Consider the following 27,628-nt stretch of genomic DNA (forward strand, 5'->3'; position numbering starts at 1 on the left):
TGATGCGGAGAGGAGGCTTCCAGGACGACAGCTTTTGTTCAGTTGTTCTAAATCTAAGTGAACATCATCTGACCCTTGTTTAAATTCTTAACCCATAAACACAAAAACTTAAAAAGCAAGAAAACCACGTTTCATTACTTTACTAAAAAAATGACTAAACCGACAAAAAGGAACATTAACGATGACCCATAAAACGGAAATTGATGTAATCTAATCATCGATTTCAAATGAAAACACACTTGACGTGGTTTGTATTACAAAGAGTAAAATTTCAATCAACAAATGTGATAATTCATAAATACTCCAACACATTTTTTTTTCTTTTCAGAATGATACATGATTGTGTCTATCAAAAAGACAAACATCGTGTTAAAAATGACACATCTGAAACCACCTTTCGCTTAAACTGTTCTTTTTTTTTCTGTTTTGGAATTTTGCTTCAGGTACACAAGCATAACTTTCGCTTACGTCATGAAGTGCGTATCTCCTTCACACCGCATGGGTTTCCGTGGATCTTTGCCAAACGAGCTGATACAGCGTCAAAAAGAATGAAAAAAAGAGAGAAAAGAACAATAAAAAAAAAAACACGGTTGCACTACTCCAAACAAGGAGCCGTATAAAGTGGTACGTTCTTGTTTACTACCGAGAATATTTTAGGAAAAATATCTCCCGTGAATCTCACTATTTAATTTAAGATGAAGTGCGGCTGAACGACTCAAAGGAGAAAACTAAGCAACTTATACTTGTATCGACACGTGTAGTATTGAGAATAACTTCTTAAAAAAATAATAAAATACTATTAAATTATAATTATACAATACTTTATAAAAAACATTTTTTAAAAGGTACTACTAAACACCGAAACATTGAAAAGATGCATACCAGATTTCCCAATTCTCTTAGATGTGAATCTTTTTCTTCATAATGGATCTGCTGTTGGAAAATATTGTACATTTATTTTTATTTTGAAATTACCTACATATCTTGAAATCATTATTCCGTAGCACATTCACGAATTAAGTACAATAAATAAATAAATAAAATAATAATGAAAACCAAGTATACACTTACACACAATTTCGTGCAAAAAAGTATAGACTCCTAGCTATGTTATTAAGTATTGCAAAGCATGACAACAACTTCAAAACTTATAGAAGAATTACAAAATGGATAGAGAAAAGTGGGACACATCAGATGACAGATAACACTCTCGTCTAAGCACTGAAATTAAAATAATAATAATAAATGAATATGCTCGTTTTTTTACTGTCACAGTCGTCACAATAAGCTTCAACATGTACTACGAAGTGTTAATGAGTTATAACTATTAAAAAATAGATTGAAAGCGATCGTAGAAATCGCAACAATGTTCGTTTTTACCTTAGTTTTGTTTAAAAATCAAGGTCTGTAAAAATAAAGGATTTTGAGAAACTTTTACCGCAATACCACGTAATTTATAGTGTATTTTTTACTACGTTAACGCGTCAGGGCACGTTGGTCAGCTTTTTTATACTTCATCAAGGTCTCATCAAAAATGTTAACAGACTTTTGATTTTCTATAAGTTTCATCACCTATTCCTTATCATCTCAAATTTTCGAAAATGATCAGATCAATATTTTTTCATTGATTAATTTCTTAACAGAACCTTGAAAAATGCACCAACGTACCCTTTGCTCGGGGTAAGTTGATCTGCAATACATAAACTTTTGTTACGTTTTAATCATAATTATTATCAATAGTTGTATTTAACTTATTTTCTTTTGCATTTAGAGTTAAAATTCCAAGTTTAAAGATCAGTATAACTTATTAAACTACGTATTCAAGTGACGGACTTTTACTTCGTCGTTATTTATGCTATAACAATTTATAATTTTTGCAAGCATTAGCGCAATTTGGGCCTTCGTCAACTTTATTGCTGCTATTACTAATATATTTTGTTCTTCTAATTCTTCTAAAATTTTCGTTTTCGTAATCTTCGTAAAAGTGAAACAACGTACCCCGAGTTCTTGGTCTGAAAAAATGCTATCATTTTTTTTTTCTTTCTGTAAAAAAATGAAATAACTACGAATAATCGTGAACTAAGTAAACTTACTTTAGGAGGGAAATTCAATTGATTGCTCCCATCTTGATGAAAACAGTTTTAAAAAAAATTGCTAATTCAGAAAGCTACTCAGCTCTACTAAAATTACATTTTCTGAAACAAAATTGTTCAATATGACTGTACCATTGATTTTATTAAAGGATTTGTAGGACTGTCAACGCTATTTGTTGGTCCTAAATTAAAATAAAAAATATCTCTAGTAGTATTAAAATAATCGAGACTGATCTTACGTTCCCCGTGGTCCAACAAGTTATTGTCAAAAGTTAAGCACGGAAAGCATTTAATGTTAAGCCAATCTGATTTAAAATAGCCCTGATTGATGCAAAGGCAGTGGCGGATATAAAGTGCCGCAAATTGCTCACGGCATAAGGGTCTCGAAAGAGATCCAAAACTGCACGTGTAAAAAGATTCCTTTTCACAAAGGGGCCCCGAAATGCGTTTTGACAGCTATGAATCTGCTATTGTGCTAGTGTGTTAGTAATGGATTTAGCGATCGTACTTAACCTTTGGAAGTGAGTGTACTAAGGACAATTTTAACAAAGAATTTCGCTTTACATAAATTTTGAGCAACAGATACCTAATAAACTAAATTTACGAGGTAACGAAAAAGAAAAAGAACAGCTAAGCTAACTAGAAAACTAAAAATGAAAATTCCAGTAGTAAAATACATTTAAAGTCAACTAGCGTTCATGTATTTCCTCTTGGTCTTTCAATTTTGCAAATTTTAAATACAAATGCATAGTTAAGAATTTTAATGTCAAGCTTAAAATCAGAAAAAATAAATGCTACCATTAGTTAGGCATTTGCATAGTGAGAAATTTCGAATGAGAAAAATGCATTTATTTAGCTCCAGTAGCGTAACTAGGTGTTGACAGGAGTGGCTCTCGCCACGGGCGAAGCAGCCAGGGGGCGGCATTTTGACTAATTAAAAAAAATGAAGAGTTTTTTTTTTTTTTTTTTTTTGATCATGAAATTTGAAAAAGGTTAAAAAAAAAACTCGCAAGAAAAAAAAGAGCTAGAGAGGATACATTTATATATACACACACATACATAACATCTACTGAAAAGGAACATTGGGTATCATTGAGAACAATTATTCAAAAAAAAAAAAAAAAAAATCGAAAACAAATTGCAATGCTGCCCCCTATTTGTCGAATGACTTAATCAAAATGTTCCTCCGTCGATTTCCCATGTGGGCGACCCTGGGGGTGGGGGGTGCAATTTCTTTCGTTCGCCAGGGGTGCTAAATCCCATAGTTACGCTACTGTTTAGCTCATTAAATTATGTGATATTTGTGTGAATTCTAATGTGCATAAAAAAAGTATGAACTGATAAGAGTGAGCTAATTAAAAAAACTTCGCCTGTCAACGTACTGAAGTTTGTATTTCGAAAGTTATGTTCATCTCTAAGATTTCCTGGATGATTGTGATTCGCACAATGCAGCAACATAAGAAACGTGACAAGCAAAATTTCAATGCCAAAACACATGTAGTGATATTGTCTTGCGTTATCACAATTCAGGTTTTTTGTTTGTTTTTTTTACGATAACGTCATAAACATTTGGTATTGTCATGTTTCAAATTTCAAGGCCACGTGCATCTTCATCAGAGCTCGTGCAGCTGAATAATGAGCTTGCTTTTGCCACAATTCTTCTTCTTTTTGATGAGAGGTGGAGAAGGGGGAGGGGGGGGGGGCAAATATTGTACGATTGTTCTTCTGATTATCATAAGAATAATTTACATTTTCCATTTCATACGATTGTGCAAATGTTTGTTTTTTAGTTTTAGTTTTTGTTTTTCGTTTCCCAGAATGGAATTTTTTTGTTAGAACATTGTGAATTTTGAAGGTAAAATTGTTTCACGACAATGATGTAGATTTTTATCAAAGGTATGGTGTGACATTTCTCGGATAACTTGACAGACAGAAACTGCATTTTAAAATAGTTGGAAACGTTCACAGTTAATGAAATTTAAAAAAAAAATCCCATTTAAAATCCTTTTGAGCCAAATAAAACTTCTAAAGAGTTAATCTAGCAAAAAAAAAATATATATATATAAAAAAAAAAATCTTTTCTATAACATGTGAGGATATTTTCAGGGGGAGGGAGGAGAGGGGGAAGGAGGGGAGTTATAAAGTTTTGTTTAGAATAGTTATAATTTCATTTTTTTCAAGTAGGTAATACGTAAAAATTTTATATTTTTATCAAAAAAACGATAGAAATAGAGTTTGTAATGTTCTACAATACTTTTACCTTGAAGGAAGTTGTGTTAAGCATTGTGAAACAGTACATTTTCTTACCAATGTTAACAGTGAATGTATCTACCTACATATTGGTCATAAAATAAACACCATAGTAGTAAGTTTATAGCACGAGTAACAAAAAGCGGAGCATATAACTGCAATAAACTTTTGGAGTAACTTCAGTAAGAAATCACTGAGGCAAAGAGACAGCGGAACACCAGAAATAGAGTTTCAAGCTTATGTCTAAAAATTTTGACCATAGATACGAAACTTACGTTCTTAGAGCTTCATGTCAATAGCATTTGAACATTTTTGTATGCACTGTCGATACTTCAAACATTTAGGATATTGTAACACCTCATTCAGGTCCTTCATAATAGTGTGAGAAAACATGCCGCGAGCTAAAATAAACTGTACGTTAAATGTGATTTTCAATTATGAATAACAAATTTTCAAAAACATTACTGTGACAATTATGCAAATTCGAACACAGTGAGGAGCAAATGAATATAAGTGGCATAATTGAAAATTCGGAGATAACCAGCACAAATGGTAGGTGAACCTCTCCTCTGTCTTGGGGCAAGAGATAGTACTAGTAGCCCAGGTAGGTGCTGCTGTATAGCATGATTAAGAAAAAAAAACGTGTCTTTAAACGTGTTTCTCTTAAAACTTGAAAATGTCCTTTTATATCCCTTTGCTTCTCACTGCCTCAGATGCATATAACATATATAAAACTCAATTTATATATGTGGCTTAAAAAATTAGCTCTGTAATATGCTGCTGTAACTTGTTTCGTGGACATTCACTTGGCTCATTGGCAACTACGCTGATTTTTCTGCTTAACAGCAAATTGTCTTCTTTCTGTAAAAATGCACTGGAAGCATTTTTGTGTATTCATTTTTAAATTATAGAGCATCCAGCTTGCATTTTTAGACTTAAGATTATTACCCTTAAGATTAAGATGTGATACTCTTAAGAGTATGAATAATTAACATCAAAGTTCTTTCTTGTGTTAAATTATGAACAGTTTTGTAATTAATTATCTAAACTCTTACTTTTTTTCTGAATGATTTGTTCCTATACAACAAGCATATAGTAACTGGCAAGTACCACGTGGTTTATCCATGAATGAATGATCTACAAACTTGATTAGGAGCGTAGTGTGACGAGAGAACAAAAGTGTTTTAAACGCACTGACTAGAATAATAATATTAGCATTTAATAGGTGCAGGTGTTATAAAAAGATTGAGAGTGACTAAGGAAAAAAAGTGCGAAGTGACGGCTGGATATTGCTGTAAAAGCGAAAATGGTCCAAAATCCGGAAACTTTTTTCGACAGCTAATGCCTCGGTTTGCTGCAGATTGAGCTATAGCAGAACGTGAGGGCTGACTTATCAAAGTTAATATTGCTTCGCTGTTTTTTTACAAAGAAAACATTCAAGTCATGTCTTCCGCAAGAGAACAGAACATAGACTTTAATTCACAGAACAGATCAAAGACAGGTAGTTGCTATCATCTTTAAAATAAAAATGAAAGAAAATCTTTTTTTTTCAAACCATACCAAAAATAACACTTTCATGTGAAGTTGGTATTTTCGCCGATATTCTCAACTTTACGTGTGAATAGCAACAGTGGAGTAACAAACAAACAAACAACAACAAAAAAAAGTAATATCTGAAAAAAAAAAAAAACTCAAAATCAAACTGTATGTTTTGATAAAGTCAAAAATGAATTCTAAATCCAAATCATGTCTCAAAATATACTACTTTTATGATTTGATTGGTAAATAAGTGATTTCAGTACTTTGTCTTTTCTAAGAAATTTCGTTACATTTCGTCAGGTACAATGTTGATTTGTATACCTTAGAAAACATTTATTTGTCTGTAGTTTTCTAGGTTTATTATGTTCTTCTTATGATTATTTAAGTTAAAGCTGAATGCGTACTGCTTGTCGTAAAATTTGTATACAGTTTCTAGTTTCAAATTTTTATAAAAAAAAACGGATGGATGCAGTTTTCCATTAATGAAACAAAATTGTTGAAGTCCTTCTAAAGCACATTTTACCCCAACATCATTAAATTTTCCATCATTTAAGAGCTCCCAAAATTTTGGAATGTTAGGTACGAGTTAAGTGTTTACTTCTTGTTTTCGTGCTTCGCTCTCACATGAGTAGGAAGTAGAGACGATATTTTTCTTGGAATGGAGCCATTATCTTCTGCTCTTTATTTTTTCAGTTTTATATAGGTCTTGTCTGAAATATTACCGTAACACAGCTTTGAGCAACCAAAATGCAGCTTTTTTTCTTTTTAAGAAGAATGACAATCTATAAATAACCATTTTTTAAATACTACATATGTTTGACCTAAAATATTTATCCTCATTTCAAAAACTAATGAGTTTGCCCTAGATTTACTTATTATTATTATTATTTTCTTTCATATTAACGTTTTTGTTGCAACTTCTGTTTTTAATGTCACTAAGCCATTTAATTGATATGTTTATTATGAAAATATACGTTTGCATCCGCCCATTTGACTTAAATATTTTAAATAGTTGATTTATTATGAACATCACCTTTTGACTAAATTATAATTGTATTTAAAAAAAAAAACTTTTTGTTCAGAAAGCTAGAAATATGTGAGACATTTCCTGTTTAAGATGCTAAATTTGCTTTAAAGCATAATTATAATCTATTTCCACCATAAAAATCCTATGTTATAACTTTTCCAAATATTAAAGATTCCCTTTTCAAGTAACTCACAATGTATATTAATAGATACATTACGGGAGGCTAATTCTAGTTAACTCACGTCCTGCAAACAGATCTTTGCGATAACTACTTCGTCTTCTTGTGACCTGCAGCGGAAATCAATCATCTATTAATAGTATAGCGGCAAGCTATCGATTTCTACGTTATCCTCTAGCTGGGATAAGGTTTATCTGGTGCTTTATATGTCCTTTCATGGGGGAAAGACTTTTAATGATTTTCACCGGGATAATAGCTCCTATTCCTCGTTCAATTGAGGAACTATCATATTTGTAGAACATAAATAGGATTTTAAATATTCTGTTTTTTCTAAAGTGCTTATTGCCGAGTTAATGTTAAAAATATTCGAATAATGCTTTCGAAAATTACTATTACGATTCAGAAATTAAGCTTAAATTGAAACATTTTACCATGTTTTTTAACCCCAAATGGATAACATTTGCATTGAATTGTGGTTAGTGCTTTGGGTTATCTCTTTTCCCTTTTGGTCTTTTTTATTTGGTTTCTTTTCCGTCATTTTTCCGTTCAAACTTAGCTGAAGGTTGAGGTTAAATGTTATAACATCATTTTTATTCCTTCTCGAATTTTTATGCAGTTACTCTCAGCTCATGGGACTTGTGACTGTGTTGCAGACAAATCCATAATCCAGGGGTATATCATCGGCTGAAACAGATCTAAAAGTTAATAACGAATAACGAATAAATATTATTCGAAAGTAGTCTTAAGAAGTAAATTTAAAATACAAATCCAACTAAAGAGAAATAAAAAAAACATCAACAGTTACATAGGAGAAGTAGACGAACTTTTATAATTACCGATTAGCAAAAAATCGATGGGGTTTTATCCATCAAAGGACACTTTGCATTAACGGTTTACGTATACGGTGACAAATTGTTCTGTAATAATTTCTGCTGCATGTTTTTTTTTTTTTTTCACCAATCTATTACGGGTATACTATCGTTCTAAAAATATTTTAAAAATCACTGTAATACAGATTATTACTAAACAGATTGTTTCTGTTTCATCTTGGAAAGAACTTGCTTTTTGAAATCATGCTTCAAAAATAGAAGAGTTTTAATGTACACTCATAAGCAGTTATGCTTCTTAAAACCATATTTTTCAATGTCTTTCTTAACTATTTCGTACGCTATTAAAATCTATTAAAATGTATTAACTACACAGAATATCCCGTGAAAACTAAAAGCAATTTCTTGACTGTTTTTTGAACCTCTAAAGTGTTGGAAATATGGAAACAAATCCGGTACAATCTTAAAGAAATTGAATTTTTTTTTCGGTGACTAAATTCTGAAACTGCACCACCAATATTTAAAATAGTATACTAAATACTAAAGAATGTCAGTAAAACTAACAAAAACAGAAAAAGAAAAAAAAAAACTCTGAAATACCCAACAATTCCCTCTTAGTTTCATAGTAATGCATTAAATGCAGTTTTACAGTGGTTTTTGATAGAATTTTTACCAATCGCTTAGAGTTTTGGTTCTGCGGAAAACTTGATAATATATCCTACTGGATTCGGTACTTCACATTCTCCACCTGATTTGGCGAATTATCGTTTAATGGTCAAATATTTACATCTCTTTCTTATTCTTTCTGCTCCAACACTTTTATAGCCACCGTTTTATATTGAAAATTTACCTTCATCGTAGTCAAAAAAGTAATTTTAAAGCGATATTGTTTTGGAATTATGGGTGTGTGCAATATGATTTTAAAGAATTATTTGCTTTTAGTTATTTTTCAAAGATGATAGTTTTATTTCTTTTTTCTTTACAGATTCCTTTCTGCAATACATCCACTTCAGTAGTTCGTACTTTTTCAATGTGTGAGTTGTTTTCTAGCTTTACTAATCTTAATTTGGAAAACTACCTTCAGGACAGTTATTTTAAACAATCATACAAAAGCAACTGACTCAGCGCAGCAATTGACGCAACTCCATTTACAATTAACATTTCTGGAAGCAACTTTGTTGCTTTGCCGTCAGAAATTCAAATCTGGAGTTTTTCAAATCTTGGAGCAACGTTGTCCAACACATCATGCACGTAGAAATCCAAGTTGCACTTAACTTCTTCATCTCCTTCCTGTACAACAAACTGCCGAGACGTCGCGTCAACCAGTTCGGTGAAGAGCTTGAGAAGGCCCTTAAACACAAATTTGAAGGCCACTGGTATCCAGAAAAGCCTTTTAAAGGTTCAGCCTTCCGATGTCTCAAGACTGCTCTGCCCTTAGACCCAGTGTTTGAAATCGCTGCACAAGAAAGCGGAATGGCAATGACAGACATCCAAGAAAATTTGCCAGAAGAGCTCAGCATATGGATAGATCCAGGAGAGGTTTCATACAGGTACATATAATAAATACGATCATAAAGCACGTAGCGTTTAAAAGTATATTATAGTTCAGTTTAACTCGTATCTAACTAATTCAGTTTGTTATCTGTGCATTTATTCAATTCCATTTTTTAAGCTAAAATCACAGATCAAAACCAGTTTGAGTGCAAATAAAATTTTCAAATGAAATCAAACAGCTGGTTGAATATTCCAGCCCATTTAAAGATGTCTTCGGCAATGATATCATCTTTTTCAAAAGGCATATTTTATTGTTCTACCTGTCTGAGTTCAACTCTGAAGTTTCGTGATTTTTCTTTGGTTTGAGCATTATCGTATTGATTTTCATATGTTTTAGTCTGTATTTAATATGATAAAAAAGTTTAGATATTGTCTATAATAAATGACTAAAAATTTGCTCGGTAGAGTTTGATTAATACTTTATGTAGATTCAAGTTCTGGATTATATGGAAAAATAAACTTAAAAAACTAATAATCAACTTTAGTATAGGCCAATTCTTTGGGAGAAAATGCTACAAACATACATTCTAGAGATAAAAGTGAGCTTCTTTATCAGTGCAAGAACGCTTAAAACACAACAGCACAACCGTAACTAAACTTGACTCGTCTTGAAAAATATAGTAACAACACTGTACGATTTTTGCATCATTTACTTTGACTATTGGTTTTATTAAAGTTTTAGCTCAAAGAATTGTTGATTATTTTTTCAAATATAAAAAAAAATCAAGTACTTTTGAAAACTACGAGGAAAAATATTGAACTAGTATATGCTAATTACAAATTCAAATTTGAAAAAATTGTTTCGATTTATTTTGATCGGCGGAAAACAGCTTAAGCCCTTGATACATAACTTCTTCTTTGCTTTGTATACGGATATTACAGCAATTTTCGGTTTCGAGAATATGGTGAATTCCCTCAAAAAATTTTCATGCAAGCTTCCACCCCAAGAAAACGGCAAAGCTAGTAGAAAGAAAGAAAAAAAAAGAAGAATGAGATAGATTAAAAAAAAAAAAAACACACACACACACACACACACACACCTTGTTATCTTGTTACTATCCATATTATTACTATCCACAACTCTAAAAATATTGAGGGGTGTGTTGTTACTAGGAGTAACTTTTTTATTTACATGTTTTTTTGAACCACACTAACATACACATAGTGCTTTGATGGAGAAAGTTAAACGTCATGAAAATGCGTTTTATTGTAGTTTAAACGTGAATTAAATTATTGTTCAGGAAGAAAAGAGTAACAACAGTTATGTTAATTTATTAATGCAAATGCCTTTACTAACGATTCATTTTGGAAAATGTAATTGAAACTTTTAGAAGTTTCAGAATTGCAGCTGAACAATCGCAAATCGAAACGCACATCGATAAATAAAAATGCTTTTCCCTAGCAGTATAAAATAATGTTTGAATTTATTTGTACGGAATTATTCATCAGTTTCCTAAATATCTTCAAAACAGGTTAGGAGAGAAAGGTGTCGTAAAAATCCTCTACTCCGAGTCGGAGAGTTCCGAAGATCGTGCTGACCGAGAGATCTATCGGACGTTTAATCCGGAAGCCCAGTGTTTCAAACCCATTGATTCTGTAGCTTCCCAGTTAGGGTCGATGTCACTTTCATCTGGCTCTTCCTCTTCCAGTAGTCCCTTTGGTAACTCACCTTCACCCACTTACAAATCATCATCCAGTCCTGTCAACGGCTTCTTGCCAAAGGTAAGCTACATTTATCGTTTTTACTTCCTCAGGTCTGGCTTATCACAAAGTGCTTTCCTACCCCCCCCCCTTTTTTTTGAATCAAATCGAGAAACAATATACTTTGAAGTTCTGAAAGTTTTTAGTAAGAAACCATATTAGATACATTTGTGAAACCTTTTGTTTTGAGTTGAAATAACCCATCAGATGAAATTTACAAATGCGTCTTTGAGTACCGTTGTTTGCCATAAACCATAAATAAGAACTTCCTTTCCTGATACTGATGATTCAATGTTTTCTATATTTAGGCCTTAACATTTTTTTTTTTTTGCTAATTTCTACGCATTACGTATAAGGATATTAAGTTTCTCCAGTGGTATTTATTTGTAACAGAGCAACAGATTTTTTTACTTGAAACAAAGCTCCGTACTTACCTTTCTAAAAATTACTTTGCGCAATTGAAAATGACCTTTTTTGCATTTTTTTTATTCTGTCTGGTTTCCTGAACAAAGTATTAGTTTCACTCTCTTTGTAATCTGATCTTTGAAGATAGAGTTTTACTTATTTTTGATTCATTTAATCATTTGCCCTCTTAATAGCCTAAAAGTATTATGACCTAAAAGATTTTCTTCTTCGATTGTTTCCTTCACAAACAGATGATAGCCCCAAAGTGTAATTACTTCCAAAGTTTGATCTCTTTTTATTTCTCAGCGAAGTTAATGACATTTGAATGTAAGAAACTGTAGTAAAACGATTTATTATATAATGATTTTTCAGGCACTAGCATGGAAATTCTTGAAAAATTTAATATTTTTTGTTTTTATAAGGTTTTTTTTATTTTACTTTAAAGTCTGAAGTACGTTGCTCTGAAATATTTTTGAAAGTACTTCTGAAAATTTAAGAAATTACTTAGGAGTTAATTTGAGTGACTTACCTATTCAATTTTCGCAGGTAACTACTCCGATCACCTTCACCACCGCTACTTTCGCTCAGACTAAATTTGGCTCCACGAAGTTAAAAAGTAACGGCAAAAGATCGCATCGCATGTCACCTACAGAGTTCAGCAGTTACATAAAACAACGTGCCATCATTCAGCAGCAGCAACAGACACAGATTCCACCGATGTTCGCTTCGGTCACTCAGCAGCAGAGGCCCCGATCACTCTCACCGACACCACCTAGCAGCGGAGGGCCCCAACAGATGGATACCAACAGCTTCTTGCTGCTGGCGTCAGCTGCCAACCTCCACCAAGCTCATCCTTATCCACCGACGCCCCAGTCGCATTTCTCTCCTAACCAGAGGCCAGGGCTCTACGAAGGGAGCTACATCAACGACCTTTTTTCGAACGCGTCCGGGTCTAATGGACTTGGACAGCAACAGCAGCAACACAGTAGCGGTCTGTTAACGCCCAACGGCAGTTCCACTTCGTCGAAAGCAACCAACTCCCAGAGATTGGGACAAAGTGTCAACAATGCAAATGCTTTGTCGCTGTTCCTCGACAAAAGTCCATTCAACGGAAATGCTACGACGAATGGCGTCTCCAACGGTAGTGTCAGCTTTAAGAATACGCCGACATCCGAAAATGGCAATAAGGGCTTTGGCATCGACAATTTCAATGTCGGTGGTATGTCCTATCCTAATCAGCACCTTTTGATGGCCAACTGAAGATTTGGATTCCACTGGAACGGAACGATTTGCGAATTTATATTCTGAGCAGTCAATATATATGCGTATAAAATATGGAATCAGGTTTTTTTTTCTCACCTTTCTCTTTTCACCACGTCTTTTTTCGTTCATTAGCAAAAAAGTCTCTTGTATACAGTTTTACAAAACTAACAGAAAGATTACCTTCTTTTATTTTACAAAAAAATCACCTAACTCCAGTATGGATCATAATTCTGTTGAATATTATTAGACATGTCTTTTCAAAACTACTTAAATACTTAATTGGTAGATTTACCATAATAATGAGAGCTAAGAAGTTTAAGATATATAAAATCAAAACCTGTTCCTATTGGCAAAGTATAATTGACTGTCTTGAATATATATTCCCTAGTGTGTTCAAAAGTTTCTTTGGCCTTGATGGAAATGATAGTCTGTGATTGAATTAAACAAAATATTCTTAGAAGACACTCAAGTCTTTCAAAAATTTAAGCCAATCTATTAAAAAGCGTTAGTAAGTCTCTAACCTGGATTTAGACGAATCCAGGAGTACCATTCACTTTTTCAATCATGCCACTTTCTGTGGCATTCATCGGCGTGCACAATTCATTATTCACTCTGTACCAGTGAATGGATGCATAGTCTTTCCTGGATAGGCATACTATTCATTTACAAAATACAAGATCGCACAGTGATTCTACGATTTGGAAGGTAACAAAGTAAACTCTTTGTCAGAACCTAACAGGTTTGTTGCAATATGAAGGATGAATCCACACATTATCTGATCTCTTAACATATATTTGTGTGGAAATGTGAATCAGTAAGAGTCCATCGGAATAGCTTACTTGTGATTTTTCAAAAAAGAATATGCCGTGCCCTGAGAGTTTGGCAGCTATGAAGCTCTTGAATTTAAAATTAGAAAATTATTTTCTGAAGAAAATATGTGATTCTTTTCTAAGCATTGAAATATTGTTTTTAAACATATTATAAAAGATCAACGCCTGTGGTTATTTTAAATGGACATAATGTGTGAAACTCAAGATCAAGAACAATGAAAGCAAGGATTTTGTGCTCAGTGATGCAAAAATGGTTGCGTAGGATAGTGAGATTACTTGCATTTCCTGTCCGGAATATTTTGTGATGGATTAGTACAAAACCACATTTTCCTAGAATTGCTTGGTTGTTTTTCGTCTGTTTCTATTTTTTTATTCTATTAATTTAGTTACATTATTGTTTAAAGTTTAGTAAACAAGTTGTGGTTTTAAAAACCTGAATGTTGGTAAAGCTTTTTTATTTTTATAGTTTATTGTTGTTGTACAAAAAGACAATGTTTTTAACATCTCAGTTCGTTATTGATCTTCATTTGCATTGTCATTTTTCAATGATCGTAAGCTGTCCTATGAATTGTCGTGGAACTCGAGGATTTGGTCATATTCAGGAAAAACCAGATTGAAATGTTATATTTTTTCAAGTCTCATTGGGTGTGAAAAAAGTACTTTAATTTTCAAAGATATATTTTTAGGAGTGGTGCTGATAGTTTTTATAATCGTAATGGTGTTGAATATTCATCAAAGAAATGAAAATGGGCGGTTCTTGTCTAACATACTCTTTTTCTTATTTTTTCTTACTTACTTAAAAGTTTTGCAATTTTAAATTTCTACCAGAAAAGTTGAAATATATTTTTAAAACTAATTTTAGTCATTGTTCTAGTCTGAAAATAGCTTGCAATTGAGAGATTTCGATACTTCTTGCAGATTAATATGTTATGTTTTAAAAACTGTTTACGACGCTACAGCAATGAAATAAAGATATATACTTCATATTTGGTTTATTTTGCAAGGCATTAATAGTTAGTGGCAAATATGTTTCTGATCCTGATACCTTATTATAATTACTTATTTTAAGAGAAACCAATTCCTTATTGCATAAAAGTGCCATAACTTTAAGAAAGTAATTACAATAAAAATGAAACAAGCAAAAGCAAACATATATTTTTTTATTGCCGCTAATTACTTAAAATCATCTTTATGAAAACGTATATTTTGCTGTTGAGTTGTGATTGATTTTCAGCATAATGAAAACATTATTGGGAGACACAATTTTTTTATTCGTGGAAATAATGGATGACATATTCCTGTGCACGTGTATTCATATTGAGACAAACCTGAATCAAGAGTTAAAATGATTTTGGGCAAAGGGCCTTCTCCAAATTAAAAGCATTTTCAAACTTTTTTTCCCTCAAGTAAAATTTAAAAAATGATGGAAATCAGTTATTTTGGTTGCATTTTGTTTTTACATAAAGTTATAAGCTTTTCATAAAGATATCTACTATATTTGATATATTTCCTGGATAGGCTGTGCGATTTTTAAGTGAAGAAAGAATATATAACGCAGGAGAGAACTTTTTTCAGCCCCCTTCCATCCCCCTCTTAAACATTATAATATTTCTTGAGGATCTGATAGAAATGACACAAGTATATTGCATTTCAACTATATATTAGACACCAAAAATTTATTTTTTAACAAAATTTCAAAGAATTGACCGGTATATTATGTTTTTTACACCTCTAAGTTACGAGAGTTAGGAACATGTCGATTGGTTTGTTCAAGAGAAATATTTCAAAGCGAATTTAGTGTAACACTGCGCTTCAAAAAATATTTTCAGGTGTTGGATGAAATGTGAGCACTTGAATGCAATATATTCTTCACATTTTACGGTAGTTTTAAATGTTTCAGACGACATTTAATACCTAGTGTTCTACTTTTCTATTGGTTTTAAATACATGTAAATTTTTGTGTGATATTTGTCTGCAAGCTGCTCACTAATAACTGTCCATTCGGGTTCAGAAAGTGTGATTTTTGTCTTAGATCTATATTTCTTGCTTAACGTATTTCTAACTTTATTAACAGAGTTTCCCTTTAGCCACATCAAAAAAGTTTTTAGGGTCTTCCTTCTGAATTGAAAGTTAGTCAGAATATTTGTGAAAGGAAATGATATTTTGGTTTCACGAGAAAAGAAAAAAAAAAAAAAAAAAAACGAGCGTATTTGTATAAAAAAATATGATTTTTATATGAGAGCAAGGTAAGTTTATTTTTATTAAATCACTCACAACGGAAGTCGCTTTTTATTATTTGTTTTTTTATTCAAAAAATGGAATCATCAAAGATATTTATCAGAGAAAGGAAACAAAAACATATTTTACTTTTAATGCATATTGTATTAACGAAGAACATAATTTGAGGATTTTTCTTGCGTATTTTTCAAACATCATGTATTGAAGATGTATTCAGTCTTACTTTCAGTAAAAGAGCCAAATATGTTTGAAAGTGTTAAAAATATAGCAAGTATCATATTTTCATAAAATGAAATTTTAATGGATTTGGTATATGTTAGTTCATCTACCAGTAGTAAAGGTGTAATATATGAGTGATTTGATCTTTTCAAGGATGTAAATACATCTTCCTGAAAAAAAAATTCTGTTGGCCATGGGACGCTGACCTTCAGTATTCGCAAATGCAATAAAATTTGTAATTATACTTGTTAATCGTTGTTGAAAATTTATAGATCAAAATATTGAACATAGTTTACCTTTAGTTTAATGGCTAATGTCCCCAGTTTAAAATGAAAACAGTATGCAAGAGTTTGCAAAAATTTATTGAAAGTTCCACTTGCTCAATGAATATTTTACGTGCAGAAAAGTGGACTATAATTGCTCCGAGAACGACACAGGAAAAAAAAAACACACGTCTTTGAACCAAAAAATTATTTATATATATTTCCATTCCAATTGTTTTAGTTAAAGTTACATTCTACTGTTTTGTTCATCCTATACTCAAATGTGCTTTTTTGGTCTAAAATAAAACTTTTACGTCAAGTACTTAATTTCTTTGAAACAAGTTGTGGTTCAAAGACAGTTGCCAAATGCCGAAAGAAGTACTTAAAACTAAACTCTAGTATTCCATAGACTAAGCTAGAATAAAGTATATTTAAAACAAATTTCTTTTCCCTGATTAAGTACTTACACTACTGCACGTTAAGGCCCGAGTTTTAATATTTAGCCGTTTCTCATATTATAAACTTACCGGCGGGTATATTTTCTTACTCAATCTGGTGTATGTTGTGTTAGTAAATAAATATATATAAATATATATTATATATCATTGTGTGTAAAAATGTTGGAAAATGTTATGAGAGAAAATTATATATTTCAATATTCTTTTTAAATAATATAAAACGAAGAAGAAATTACCGAGATGAAATGGAATTTTATATTTTCTACTCAAAGTTGTCATGCTATTAGCTTACTTTTATATGTAAAGGTACAAAAAATATGAAGTACAACGGTGGAACACTGGGTTGAGTATTTATCGTAAGAAGTTTTTTCATAAAGTGATTTGTAACATAGAAATTTCATTCTGTGTGATCATATATTGTAAGGCTGCGTGATATTAACGATATTCTCACCTATGTCCGGGGTAGTTTTATTGAGAGACACAATTCTTAAACAGTACATAATGAATTTTCATGCATGCGGATTACTCCTACATGCATGAATTAATAATGCTATGCAGATTCTAAAAACTAAAAGTTTTTCTATGTCATTTAAATGTGATGTGTTGCTGTTTTGTCGTATTTTCCGACATTTGTTAATTGTGATTGAAACGGAATTTATTAGATTAATAATTATTGCCCTGCATATTTTAGACTTTGTATACAAAGCATTTGAAATAATATTTTCTCCCAAGCATACATTTATGTATAGATAAATAGTTCATATTAAATTTATCGGTATTTTTAGAAGAAAAAAAAAACATTTGTGCTTCGAGAAGTACATTACAAATAGTTTTATATGTTACTATCTAAATTTTTGAACTGTAGATATTTTTCAAATAATGTTGTACTTTCATGTATTTCCTTATACTGTATTTTTAAGTATTATGATTATTTTAACAATAGCTGTGAAATAATCTTATAAACTTCTGCATAATTGATATCTGTAGTTTACTCAATATGCAATTCAGTTAGAACCAAAAATATACAGCGTAAAACTACTTCTTCGGTAGGAAATATTAATTTTAAATTCATCTTTTAAAAGTTTAAAATAATGTTTCCTTCAATGAATGTGAATATATAATATATTTTATTACTACATGCTTCTTGTTAAAAATATGACTGAACATAAAACGGAATCCAAGCTCATAGTTTCAGTCTTTACAAAGACGTTTTTAAAACCTGCGTTTCACGTTTTACATTTATTATTTGTCACTTTCTGCTAAATATGAATTTTCATCTTTTTAATCCTTCCTTCCTTCAATACTTTTCGATAGAGAAGAACTACAAAATTTTTAAGCCTTTCGTACCTCTGCTCTTGTGATCTTAAAAAAAGGGTTTATGATAATTTTTCATTTCATTTCCTTTTATTACGAGCAATGTCACTATTCATCCAGTGTTCATGTCATTTTGGAATTTTTGTAGCAATTTGTTGTTGCTGCTATTTTGATGAATATGGTAATCTTTGTAGCATTTTGCCAATGCAGATTTATAATTATTGTTCCACGTGTGTTCGTTCCTCTAATGTGATGTGCACATATAATAATATCTATAGTCGTAAGATTTTCATACGTTCTTATATTTTTAAGTTTGTAATAAACGTTTGAGCATTATTTCTATAAATATGTGTCTTTCTTATTTCGCTGGTACGTTTTGATTTTTTACCGAATATCTTGTTCGAAGTACGTTTCTACTATCCTTGATTATCTTTTGGTAAGTGGGGTTATTAAGATCTTAATCAACATCAAAATGATTTATCTACAGTTGGGGCAAACCTGACCTTTCATAAAGCTGATGTGTCATACAGCTATTCTTTGGATATGAGTAGCCTTCTTAGTACTTCCTGGTTAGGTTTCGCCCCTACTATGATCAGAAAAATAAGCGCTTAAGCTGATCAGAAAAATGAATGAAAAAAAAAAAACAATAATCAGAAGTTAGCTTTATTCATATCACTTTGCTTTCATGTAAGAGACCTTTAAACTTCAAGATAAAAGTGCGTCATATGAAAACCCTCTAATAAGAAAACTCTCAGAAATGCCACAATTTACCTAAATCGAATAACTGAGGCAAAATGTTTAAGAAATTGGTAATGAATTTGTTCATCTAATAAAATAAAACACTATGAAGACAGATAAAACATCTATGTTGGTTACTGTCCAACCACGGATTGTATGGAATTTCCAAACGTCCAGATAAGACGAATCTAGCTGAAAAAGGGGGAAAAGTAAAAATTTGATGCGTGTATTCCGCTCATTTGAATGAGACTCTGCTTCTGCAAAAGCTGACATAGCTAAAACTAATAGATTTGTCCATTTCCGGCTGTAAAACGGATGTTTGTCTTTCCATACAATCCGTGGTCAGACAGTATGCGTCTACGAAAATTCATCAATGTTTTTGAAGCATGAACTATTTTAAATTCGTACATATGAGGAGAGCTGATTGAGGGGATGAGGGCTGATGAGGAGAGCTGATTTGACTGAGACTCTGCTTCTGCAAATGCTGACATCGCTAAAACTAATAGGTTTGTCCATTTCCGGCTGTAAAACGGATGTTTGTCTTCCCATACAATCCGTGGTCAGACAGTATGCGTCTACCAAAAATCATCAATGTTTTTGAAGCATGAACTATTTTAAATTCGTAGATATGAGGAGAGCTGCCTTTAAAATTCTAAGTAGGAGAAAGATTTTGACAGTTGTCACGTTTCTTTAATTCAAAGTAAATTTTGATCTCAAAATATTTTCATAATCAAATCAGAATAAGTAGGTAAATCAGAGTTTTCAAATAGAACTATCGATTATTTAAATACATTAAAAAAATTTAAACCCAAATAAGAGATAACTTTAAAAAGTCACTTTGATTTGAAAAAATTCCAAATTTTTGACTTTTATTAATTATAACAACTTCAGAGGAAGGTGGGATAAGATGACGAATTTCAGCCTCAAAAGTCTTTTCTTGTTTTTTAACGTGAAATAAAAACCTGAGATTTAAACCCACGATGTGTTTGAGTTGTTATTTTTAGTTAAAGAATTGAGATTCTGGCTAACCTTTTTTTTTGAAATTGGAGAAATATGTCATCAAAATCAAATGGTATTTTTCGTTGTCTTATCCAACCTAGTGGGTAAGATAATTAAAAGTAAACATGGAGAATTAAATGGTAGATTTTAAAAATACAAAGAAATAAATAAATAAAAATAAATAATAAAAAATAATAATAAAAAATAATATTAAAAAATTAATTTGAATTTTGACATATTGAATTCAAATTATGTTTTTTGCAATCACGAGTGTGTGTATGTAGGCGTGTGTGTTTGTGTGGGGGTGGGGTATGTGTGTTTGTGTGTAGGGGTATGTGTGTGTAGGCATGTGTAGGGGTATGTGTGTGTGTAGGCATGTGTGTTTGTGTCTGTGTGCTGGCATAAGTGTGTGGGTAGTTGTGTGTATGAATGTGCGTGTGGGGGGGTATGTGTTTGTGTGTGTAGGCACATGTGTTTGTGTCTGCGTGCAAGCATGAATGTGTGTATGTGTGTGTATATGTTTGTGTATGTGTGTTGGTGTATGTGTATGTGTGTGTAAGTGTATGTGTGTGTATGCGTGTGTGTGTGTAGTTGTGTATGTATGCGTGTGTGTGTAGGACATGAATGCAACCTGGAGACGGCTTTCGCTATAGGAGCAGCATCGTGAGGAGCCCGTCGACGGTGATGGTGCGGAGGGAGGCGGTGGGAAAAATCAAAGGAACGTCAAAAACAGTCAAATGAGAACAATAAGCAATCGTGATTGCTCAATAAAAAATAATAAAAAATTAGTAAATAAAAACAAAAGACCAGATTGCGTAAAAACCAAAAAACTAAAAAAGAAAAATGTATAAGCCCAGTAGTTTAGCATGTTATTAAGTACTACTGAATAACTACACCATTGAAATAGTTTTATAATCGTACACAGATAATACAAATCATAAATTCAAAACCAGAATAGAAAGATCAACAGTCGAGGACCATTCAAATTTTACGGGGTTCCTTGATTTAGAAAGGAATGGGCCCCTACTGTTGATCCTTCTGTTCTGTTCATTCTAAACTACTGTGCTTATACATTTTTCTTTTTAGTTTTTTTTAGTTTATACGCAGTCGGAATAATTTTTTATTTTACACTTTTTAGTTAATTTTCATTTACTAGATTATTATGATTATAAGACGGTACATTTCGCAATCTTGTTATTTCATTGAGAGAATTTGCATCGTGAGGTTTATTAAGTAACTTGCGGTGGACTAAACTACTGATAATTAGTCCCTCTAGGGACCTAACTCGACTAAAAGCTACATGTGCTTGACCTTCAGCAAAAACGCGCGAACTTAAGTCAACCATAGCACAACTATATAAACAACCTGTATAACTCATGATGACGCGAGCTAGCAAACATCGTCAGGAAAATCTTTCTCGCAAAACTAAAAAAAACCTGTCCAGAAAGTACACGTCACAGAACTCAGTCCCCTGAATCCCGACAAAAACAAATGCAACATGTTAGAGATGAAAATCGAATTAGTTGACTTTTTTTCTTTTGTTGCTAATTGCACGGGTTTATCTTGATGAGGACTACAATCTGAGTGTCTCACCTCCCTTACGCATGATATAGTTTTTATTACAGTACAGAATGTATATAAACAACACATGAAAGAATTTATATCATAAGGAGGGGAAAATACATCCGGAGCGAGGGTGGGAGTCGAACCCACCACTTCAAACGCGAGAAGCAATCGCTTAGACCACTTGGCCACTGAGGCCCCAATTAGTAGACTTAGTAAACAAAAAATTCAGGCAGTGAAATCTATCTGCATCTGTCGCACGTTCCAAATTGAACAAATGGCAACTGGTTGTGTATATAGTGAATTTTGATTACCGTCATATGTTTAGTGACACTCCCAAGACAAATCCATTGACGTAAGAATTAAAAAAATTGGCCAAGGCGTTTAGCCTATGCAACGCCACATAGGAACAAACATACAGTGGCTCCCAAAAGTCTTCGTACACCTACGACTTTCAACGAAATAGGACCCTATCCATTGGTTATAATTAATATTTCGGAATAGGTATTTAATTATAAGATCTATGATCACTTTTTAACAAAACTACATGAAAAGTTTTTTTTAAATATTAAAACTTAATTTTTTTAAAATCAAAAACCAAAAAGTGCCGGAAATTTTATCTCACAAAAGTCTTCGTACACTTTATAAAATGTCTATATATTATTGAGTAATCTAACTTTTGATTAAGTTATTAATTAGTAGAATATCATACAGTATTCATAACACCTTTTAAACGTTTGGGAATAGATTTCATTCTTTTTCTTTCTTTTTTTTGCGTAATTTCTGAGTAAATGTTCAACCACACTTCGAGTCTTACTGTTTCCAGCTCTATTTTCGTTTTAAAGTTCTATTTTCGTAATCTAGCCTCCATATATCTCTAAATACGTTACATTAAGTTAAAATCTGGAGATTGAGGGGGTATTTTCTAAACTTTAGGACAGTTTTCGAGGCACTAGACGCAAATGTTGAAAACCGTGTGCTTCTTATCGTTACCTTGATAAAAAAACAAAGTTGTTTCCAATAACCAAATTTTTAGCTAAGAGTTCAAAATTGGTTTTTAAAATATTTAAAGGAACAGCATGATTAATTATTTCATCAAAAAATTACAAACTACCTAGTACTGATGCTGATATGCACCCTCACACTAGAACACCTCCACCGTCCTGATTAACTGATCCAAATAAGTTCTTAAGATTAATTTCCTAATTTTTTCTTCTACTTGCAGTTATAGAACAATTTAACCAAAAATGTTGAATTAATTTCTATCTGTAAGTAAGACATGATTCTAAAACGTTTTTAGCTTATTTATCATTGATTTTACGACGAAAAGCGTAAGCTTTCTGTATTTTGCACGACCAAGAAAATTTCTGCGGGAAGAGGTCCCATTTAATCCAGCAAATCAGAGAACTTGGCCAACAATTTTAGGTGAAAATTAAATATAAAATGTTTCATTTAACTCTACAGAAACTTTTACAGCACTCAAATATGTATTTTTCATAAATTTTTTAACTTTAAATCTCCGATCACGTTTTGTCAACTTTGCCGGTAGACCTTTTCTTACCTTGTTTTCGGTTCGATTCCTTTCTTTAAAGCATTTTATCAAGCACTTTACTATACAAACAAATAAATTAACTAATTTAGAGACATTTCAAACCAATTTACCACTACTGTGGGTAAAAAATTCAAATTTTGAATGGTGATTGCGGTTTTTTACGAATACCAGCCATTTTACAGTAATAAGCACAATATTAAGGAATAAATAAACAAAAAATTAAAGCCAAATGACTTATAAGGGTCAACACAATGCAAAAATATTAATAAAACGGCATGTGATAATTTTAATCATGAATTAGTTCGAAAATATTTGAGTGCACGATGACTTTTGTGGCGCGTTATTTCTCTGTTTCTTCGTTTTCTGACCCATTTCAAAAAGAAGATCCGTCAATATTTTGAAAAAAACCAATGGATTGTATTTAGAATGACATAGGAATGATGTGAAAAAATATTGGACTTCACATTCGAATTCAGTTTAGAGTTATTTTGGTTTTACTAAAAAATTTCAAAGTGTACGAACACTTTTGGGAGCCACTGTACATACATAGACTTATGAGCACATTACTCTCTTTTGCGTCACGCAAGCGCAGTCGAGTAAAAAAAGAACCGCCACGTAATGGGGAAAAAATTACTGGCTATGATGTGATACAAAACTTATTGGAACGAGATTACAAAATACAATTTATACTTAAACATTAACTTATCTAATGACGTAAAACGCAGTTGCCCGTAGAGTTTTAGTTTTCCTTATTGTCTTACTGTTTTATATGGAAATAATATTTAAGGTTTTTGTTTTAAACATTCTTGCCTTTTTTAGCTCTAAAATTGTCTACTCTCTCGCACTGAGGAAATGAGGGAATCTACGGATGGATCTTCTTTTTGTTGGCATCAGCATCATCAGTTGCGTACGAAGCTTGAAAATCTTTTTCTCCAAAAATATTAATGTCCAAAAGTTTACTTATATAGGATGGGTACTCAAAAACGCATTAGTTAATATGATGAACTTTGCAATCTTTCGTCATCTTGCCCGCGCTGCCTTTCACCATCTTATCCCACTCCGTCATTTTAGTTTTGAGTGTACTTATCACTACTTTTGCTTATCGTTAATAACCTGCTCCATATATGTTTCATTACAATAAGATTTGTATTTTGTAGATAATAAATGGTGAAACAAAAATAAAAAACCGTTGTGTAGCAATTTCTTGCATTGCAAAGTCAAAAAACTACAAAGGCTAGCAAGATAATCCGTCTCAACATCCTTTGCGATGAACTTCGTTACTCATCATCTGAGTCTCGAAAGTTATTTTCGAGGGAACCACATGAATGGCGTAATACTGAAAACAAAACAATACAGCTAGTAATTAATTATTTTTCAGTCCCCTCAGGAAAGAGAAAAGTGCTGAAACACAGATGTTACACAGCACCTCCTTCTTGCGATTAAGTTTCCACTTACCAATTCAAGCACTACCAAAATTAAGAAATGGACAACTGACAAACCATTTTAAGAGTTTCATCTCGACAAATATAGCAAAAATAAATAAATTACTAAAATAAATTGAACTATTCTACTGTTGCATTTCGCATTTCTCGCTTTCCAAATTTAGTTTATATCTTATCAACAATTCTATGTGTGAGAACGACCAAAAACTTTTATGGTCTTGTTCCAATAACTAAAATATATTAATTTTTAATCGGCTAGTTCATTAGCTTAAAAGCAGTGGTCAGAAAGACTACATTACATTTTTTTTAGCGAACTACAACTACATCTTTATTACAAATGTAAGCTACAACTACTGTTTTTTTTTTCTTTTTAACGTTGTAACTACAAACTTATTTAGAGATGTAGTCGCTAAATCACTAACTTTTTAAAAAAATGAGAAAATAAAAAGCATACACACGCTGTTTAAGGATGGAACGAAAATATTCGAAAAACGGCTTAAATAAAATAGCTCCTTTGAACATGGAATATTAGAAAGAATTATTTACTTTTATTTTATTTCAAGCTAACTTGGCATTTGAAACTGTTTTTTTTACGATTTTTTCGAATATTCGTTGCAAGAAAGGATATAAAAGTTGAAGGAATTCAACCTTCAAATTTTTAATCCTTTCCAGACAGCGGATATAATTCAAGAAGTGCTACTCGAACACTTGAAAGTGTCAATTCGATGCAGCCACAATTAAATGATTAAACTTTGCACAGACACACATACACGTAACATTGATTCGATTATGATAAACAACTTTTAAACAGAAGTGAAAATTTTCATTACAGGAATTTTACAGGAACTTATATTTTGTTGGAACTAATTAATTAATTTTTAGATTCGGGCTAGGTGTCTGAACCTGGGCACAATTCCCTTTCTTACGCCTTTGATAAAATGAAATAAAAACGTATTTTTCAATCCTACCAAATAATCTCAAAAACTTATATTAATGTATATAACCATAAGAAAAGTCAATAATTGACTTTTATTATCTTAATATATGGTGGGGGTGGGGTTTGGGGAAGAGGGATGCCAAGACGAGGTTTACAAAGAAAAGAAACGCTAATGTCTACTACAATTTGTCTTACTTGCATAACTCCTATTTGCCTTCCCTTCAAGAAATAAATTTGAAAAATAATTAATTGTAAAACAAATCCAACTAGCTACATAGAAAAATTACCCAATAGTTATTAATTGGAATCTGAAAGTTGCGAAAGGAAAAAAAAAAGAGTAAAATACTATCTATGCACTCCTCTGAAAAAAAACCCTCTGAAAAACATCTTTTACAAATTGAAATATACATTATTACTTTTAAATGTTCACAATGTAATTGAATTTTCTTCGAATAAACCTTTTTATTCCAATCAAAATTAATTAAAAAGAAAGAAAGTCATTAAATTTTCCATTTCATCAGTTAGCTTCAAAAATATTACTTGCAATAAACTCAGGTAGGGGGAGAGAGAGAGAGAGAGAGAAGAGTTAAATCTTCTGTTAACAAAAATTGTTAAATTTAATGCTGTGTGTGAAAATAAAATCATTTTGAAATTTCAAACGAACTGTTCATGAAAAATAAACTATATAAATCACGTAAAAATGGTGCGTTGACCGGCTTTCACACACCTATTACAACCCTGCCACACCTATAAAAACTACTTTTCGAGAAAATTAACTTAAATTTAATGAGTCTTAGCTTAAATTATTATAGCAGCACACTGAAGCATTTAAAAATATATATATCGTTTTTTTCGTTTGTGGAATGTCTTGCATTTCAATAGAACTAATAAAAATGCACCAAGACAGGTAATAACTCAATGATAGAGGTAATTTAAAATAGACAATTTTTGCCTTGTGGCGGTATATATTGGGTGTGCTATTTTTTATTTCATTCAATCGCCAGATGGTGTGTGGAAAGTGAAAATTTTCAAGTCTAAATTAAAGAAAAACCCCTTGTGAGTTGCAACGTAAAATTACTGTTTTTGCTGGCAATTTTATATTCTAGTTCTTTTAATAAGATATACGCGTGTACACTTTTGTGCGCGTTTCTCGTAAAATCTATACGTAGAGGAATGTGGGGTAAAGTGGAATAGTTAAGATAATTTTCCTTTTTCAAAGTGAACAAATTTAAAATTTGTCTTGGATGTTACGGTTCATACAAAAAGAACAGTGTATTTTCTAGCAAAACTTGCATTAAAACATTATTTTCATTCTTGGCATGAAATGTGTGGAAAAAGTTTTAAAGTGTTTAAAGCGTAAAGTCACATTTTTTCATGGGCAAAAGAAATATAAATAATTTTCTAATTTAAAATTTTCTATCTCAATATTAAAAACATTGTTTATCAAATTATCGAATAGCTAAAATAATGAACGAGAAGGAAACAATCAACGAATAGATAAGTAATTTAATTGATTGATGTATGACAAATAATAAATCCGAGAATAAAATAGTGAATGAGTAAGAAAATAGGTGAATGATTGGATAAATAAATGGTTTCTTTTAAGTAAAGGAATACAAATTAACTAACCAATAAGTAATTACATAAATACTTTAATAAATATTTGAATAAGAAAACAAAGTGTACTATTTCACTTTGACCCACATTCACTTGACTTATTGAACAGTAAATTTAAAATGAAAATAAGCTAAATTTTAATTTATATATTAATAAACAAGCCGTTTTCCTTCGGTACCGATTCCTCCTCTGTTTGTGAACCGATTTCCTTTATTCTTTTTTTGTTCAGTAGCCATTGCCGAGTTTTAGTGTCATCAATAAAAAATTTTCAAATCGAACGCTAATTAAAGGAGATATTAACTAAAAACGTATTTTTCGTCCTAAATGGCTCTTTCTACACGAACGGATATTCCAATTTTTTCGAACTTGAAATGGTTGGAAAGGTATTTAAAAAATTCTCCTAACGAAGAAATTGTCACGGCGCTCAAGGTCCAATAACCTAAATCGTATAGAAAAAAAGTTTTGAGCGTTTTTTAGTAAGCTAAACTCAAAAATTTTATTTTTATCTATTTTCCATTGTTGAAATTCATCGTTGGAAGCGTGAAACATTTAGTTTTAGTTCATTTTTTTAAACCGCTTTTTCTAAACGAAAAATGCATTTTAGTGCTTCGAACTTGGTAT

At 31.6% G+C, this 27,628-nt stretch overlaps 1 protein-coding gene across 1 annotated transcript in view; it reads left to right on the forward strand.

Annotated features, from left to right (window-relative positions):
- The window catches only part of LOC129233334 (protein Tob2-like), a 29,871-nt gene extending 11,366 nt beyond the window's left edge, over positions 1–18,505 (forward strand). Inside the window, exons 2-4 of the mRNA XM_054867379.1 lie at positions 8,900–9,464; positions 10,941–11,190; positions 12,121–18,505. Of these exons, the coding sequence (XP_054723354.1) occupies positions 9,160–9,464; positions 10,941–11,190; positions 12,121–12,834 (1,269 nt within the window). The 5' untranslated portion in view covers positions 8,900–9,159 and the 3' untranslated portion in view covers positions 12,835–18,505. The remainder of the gene's footprint in view (positions 1–8,899; positions 9,465–10,940; positions 11,191–12,120) is intronic.
- Positions 18,506–27,628: the final 9,123 nt, after the last annotated feature.

The sequence above is a fragment of the Uloborus diversus genome, chromosome 1 (assembly GCF_026930045.1).
Source record: "Uloborus diversus isolate 005 chromosome 1, Udiv.v.3.1, whole genome shotgun sequence".
Lineage (NCBI taxonomy): Eukaryota > Metazoa > Arthropoda > Arachnida > Araneae > Uloboridae > Uloborus > Uloborus diversus.